Source organism: Condylura cristata, unplaced genomic scaffold, assembly GCF_000260355.1.
Source record: "Condylura cristata isolate star-nosed mole 26May11 unplaced genomic scaffold, ConCri1.0 scaffold00016, whole genome shotgun sequence".
NCBI lineage: Eukaryota > Metazoa > Chordata > Mammalia > Eulipotyphla > Talpidae > Condylura > Condylura cristata.
This window is the reverse complement of record NW_004567117.1, coordinates 46,729,762-46,734,280: the sequence shown is the minus strand read 5'-3', so window position 1 is coordinate 46,734,280 and position 4,519 is coordinate 46,729,762. Positions and strand designations below refer to the sequence as shown.

At 69.1% G+C, this 4,519-nt stretch overlaps 1 protein-coding gene across 1 annotated transcript in view; it reads right to left on the bottom strand.

Annotated features, from left to right (window-relative positions):
• The window catches only part of CNDP1 (carnosine dipeptidase 1 (metallopeptidase M20 family)), a 20,974-nt gene that overhangs the window by 6,008 nt on the left and 10,447 nt on the right, over positions 1–4,519 (bottom strand). The window contains exons 3-5 of the mRNA XM_012725806.1: positions 2,887–3,036; positions 2,289–2,451; positions 1,741–1,864 (exon numbers count right to left, since the gene is read on the bottom strand). Of these exons, the coding sequence (XP_012581260.1) occupies positions 1,741–1,864; positions 2,289–2,451; positions 2,887–3,036 (437 nt within the window). The remainder of the gene's footprint in view (positions 1–1,740; positions 1,865–2,288; positions 2,452–2,886; positions 3,037–4,519) is intronic.

Sequence of the window (4,519 nt, the reverse complement as noted above, 5' to 3'; positions counted from 1 at the left end):
CGCGGGAGCCAGGGCAACGCCCAGCGTCTCCACGCCAGCGGCACGCACCGATGGCACGCCCATGGTGAGGGGCTGGGGGCCCTCAGGAGACAGCGTTCACAGGCGCAGACGCCTTCCTCCGCCCCGGGGGGCTTCACAGGCGGGTGGCTCCGCCACACATCTCTCCTGTCCTGTGCCCAGCCTGCGAGGTGAGGGTCTTTGCTTTGGACGCGGTCTAGTGCTCAGGCTGTGGGCTCATTTTTCCAAGTATCTGTCCTTTTTCAGCCAGGAGTTCAGCCTGGCTCTTGGCTTAGCCAAAGCTTTGCTCTCACAGCAAATGGAGCTGGAGGCACGGAGCACCCCTGCGCGCGAGGCCGGGAGCGCCCCTGCCCACGCAGGGCCAGTCCCGGACCAGACACGCCCCAGCTGACGGTGCAAACTGGCCCAGGCTGGAAGCCCTACACAGCGAAGCAGGGGCCGCGGACCCCCTCACGCAGACCCCCGCTTCTCTAGGCAGCGCTCGGGAAAGCGCCTTGTGCTCTCCACGGCTGGGGGCGCTTTCAGCCAGCACCCGGGCCCACCCTGGGCCTTCTCCCTGGGCGTCCACCCTGGGCCGGGATGGCCTGCGCACGCTAGGTCCTCTCAGTCCCTGAGCCTGAAGGCCGGGAGACGCCAGCAGGGCACTTCTTGGGGAGGCCTTGGGGTCTTCTGCTCCCTCGTCCACTGCTGAGCCGCCTCCAGGCCTGGAGCGGCCCCCGGGAGCCTCCCCGCGCTCTGGCTCAAGGACGTGGGTGTGATGGGACGTGGGGTGCGAGAGCCGGGAGCCCAGGGCCGGGCTTCCTGCTCAGCGAATGGCCTTTCTGCACGTCTGCAAATGAGCCCAGTGTCGGGGAGCCGCCCCCGAGCCGCCCCCGAACCCACACGCTCGCTTTCGCAGAGGAGAGTGTGAAGCCCAGAGGGGTGGAGCCCAAGGCCGCACAGGAGTCCAGGCTTCTGCCGGGGTCTAGAACACCCATCGGAAGAGGAGGCCGCGGCCGGACCTGGCGGCCGACAGACGAGAGGCCCGAACCCGGCACCCGCCCCTCCTGCGAGACCCCTACCTGGCGCCTGAGGACACCGCTCGTCACGGGATCAGACCGCTACAGGCCCAGCCGGAATGCCCCGTGCCAGGGAGTTCTGCGGCAGGGTTCTCAAGTAACCGATGCTCTTAGAAAGGCGCACGTGTAATGGCAAGCCACACTTTGTGACGAGGGGCAGAGCCGAAGACAAACCGAGGTGAAGAAGGCAGAGGGCCCTCTGGCGGCCAGGGGTGAAGCGCTGCGCTAAGAAGCCAGAGCAGCCGACGGGCCCTCCTGCCCGCCCGCTGCCCGCCCGCTGCCCGCCGCCAGCAGTGGGCTTCCTCCGCCTGCCTGCTCTGCGCCCCGCTCTGTCTCGGGAGCCTCTCGCCCCCTGCACCTCTGTATGCATAAATAAATAAATCTTAAAAAAATATCTGCTGTGCCTTTGCTGCCTGTTTGTAAAGGTGCCCGAAGCCCCCGGCCAGGACAACCGAGACGTGGGCAAGTTTCCCGCCTTCCGGCGCCTCCTGCTCCTCGGGCCGGGCGCAGCGTGGGGGGCCGGGGAGGGCAGGTGGAAGCTGGAGCAGAGTGGCGAGCCAGGGCATCAGCCTTCGTGGTCCTTATCGCTGCCACGGCCACCACTGTCGCCATCATCGCTGCCGCCATGGTCACCGCCTCCGCACCGCTGACATCACCGCCTCACCCCAGCCTGTCTCCCAGACACAGCCAGCCACCTACCTGCCCCAGGGCTGTGAAGGCGCTCACGGCATTAATCCACGCTAAAACAGGACCTTTGTTGTCCGTGGTTCCCCGTCCGTAAAGTTTTCCTTGAAAGTGGAGGAGGACTTTTCAGAAAGCGTGGACACCGCGCCGGGCCGAGCGAGCGCCTCAGCCGTGCTGTGCTGGGCCGCAGCGGAGAAGGCGCCGTGAGCCAGCGCGGGCATCGGCCGGGCAGTGGACCGGGCCGGGGCCTCGCAGTCCCGAGCCTCGCAGTCCCCTGGCGTCACTGCCGTCTTGTGAAGCTGAACTCACGGCCTCACGCCGGCCTGCACAGCCACTTCCCTCGCGGCCGGGGACCCGGACCGGGCTCCGTCCTCCCGGGACGCGGGAGGAAAACTCAGCTCAGGAACAGGGCGGTGACGCCCATGGCCCGTCTGCGCGCCTTCCCGTGACTGCAGCGGTGGCCAAGGCCTGCAGCCAGGACGGGCCTCACCCACACTGCCCAGCCCGGCAGCCAGCCCCGCCACTGACCGTCCAGTTCCGTCAGCGTGTAGGGCTCGGTCAGCCAGCCGTCCTCCGGCCTGGCGGGCTGCACGTCCAGGTGGCCGTAGAAGCACACCGTGGCTTTCCTGGGGTCGTTGCCCAGTTCGGCCAGGATGATGGGCGGTATCGGCAGCTTCTGACCGTCGGGCAGCTGCAGAGGGAAGCCAAGGGCTGGACACGGCGCCGCTCGCCCCGGCCCGCTAGCGCACGGGTTTGCTGACGGCTGCTGTCCGGCCCCCCGGGACATGCGGACTCAGATACTGCTGACAGCCAGGACGGCAGGAGCGACCCGCGGACCAGCTGGGGGCTGGGGCTGTGGCAGACGGTACCTTCTGGAAAGCGCATCTGAGTTGAAGGGTGCGGACCCGTGGGGGAAGGCGCTGGGAGCAGGGTGTGAGAGGCAGGCTACCGGGTGACCATGAGAAGGGGGGAGGGAGGCCAGGGTCCCTGCCGGCCCCGCCCCACCCCGCCCCAGTCCTGGGCCCCGAACCCCACCCCCAGGCTCAGAGGGGCTCCGCCTGGCCAGGCTGCAGGTGGGGTGCTCTGTTGCCGCCACCAGGGCAGCCAGGGCAGAGGGCCGACGCACCGACTGCCAGCCCATGTCCACGGTGTCCACGCTGGCGCCCAGGCGCCGCAGATGCTCGGCGGCCACGGCCATCATCCGGGCAATCTCCTGTCGGAGGCGGGGGGACGGCTGCACGGAGTCGCTCTCGATGGCCACCCATTCCTTGAGGGTCTGCGGAGAAAGGCAGTCGCTCCATCAGCGAGGGGTGTCCCCGCGCCAGACACTGGGCGGAGCGCCAAGCCCAGCCAGCGCACTCCTCCTGGAGGGCGGAGCTGGGACTGGGCAGTCCCAGAGCGGAAGCGCTGGAGGCCAGCGAGGGCCGGAGGCCAGTGAGGGCCGCCCCCGAAACCCCTGGTGGTGCCCTCCGGGCCCAGGGCGCTGTGGAGCCAGACCCCGCCTTGAGCCTCCGCAGTGGCCAGGTGACCGGCCCAGAGTGGCCGCGCGGGCCCAGGGTCTCCTGAGAGCCCCGGGTCACACGTCCTGGCCTCCCTCTGCACCTGGCAGGCAGGCGGCCGCCGGCGTGGGCTTCGGGCCTAGCAGGCAGACCCCGCAGCTGTGACCAGGAGGCTGGGCCTGCCCTGAGCCCAAGACGCGGGGGCTGTCCACGCCCTGTGCTCTCGTAGCCTCAACTTGCTCGTCCAGGACAGTGCTCTCCCGAATGCAGGGGATGTGGCGTGTGGCCTGCCCAGAGCTCTGGCTCCAGCTCCCAAAGCTGCCATGGACCCGAGGACAAAGGGGCGTCCGCCCCCCACCCCAGCCCGGGGCCTGGGCCCGCCCCTGCCTGGGCTCCCCGCCCTTGTAGGCCCCTGAGTCTGAGAGCACCGGACAGCCCTGAGTGCCACCGGGCGTCCTGGCGCATCTGGGTGGTTCCCAGGGCCGGAAGCCAGGACGAGAAGCCGGGAGTTTGCAACGCGGCCCCAGCGCCGGGAGCCGGAGCAGCCTGTAGGGAGGCCTGCAGGGCTCAGGCGGGTGGGGGGCGGTGCACCCTGCTCCGGGCCAGGGCCCCCGCGTGCTCGCCCGGCTGTCTCGTGGACACGCGCCTAATGGCACAACCTCCAGGAAGTGGCAAGTGTCTCAGTGCTGTCCTGGACGCGCTGTTCTTGACTGGGGCCAGAGGGCAGTGGGGGTGGCTGGTGGCGCCAAGCGAGCCAGACTGTAGGGCACTCCGTGGGCACCCGGGGATTGGGGTGTTGCCTGGCGTGGAAGACACCCCGTTGGGTCTCTGTGGGTGTCCCCTTTCGGTGAAGGCTCGCGGACGCCCAGGCTCGGGCAGCGCGGCAGCCCGGAGGCCGCGTGAGAGTGAGCTGTGCTGCGCTGCCGGCGGGGTGGGGGCAGCCGTGGTTTTCATCCAAAACCGACACTCTGACGGCCGAGCTGGGCGCCCCGGCTGGCGGCGTGGGGTTTACCGCAAAGAACTCATTCTCCGGAAGGAACGCTGAGTCCACGTGTTACACTGTAGTTTAATTTGCAGGGCGGCTGCGGCAGCGGATCCCGGATCCCGCAGTTGAGCGCGTCAGGCACACGGGCACCTGCAGACCCTCCCGGCGGTCGGCATCTGACCGCTGTTTCCCGCCCACACGCCCCCCGCTCCAGAAGGGCCCTGGAGCCAGACACACAATGGGCCTTGCTGTCAAGCCACTGCCCACACGTGCTG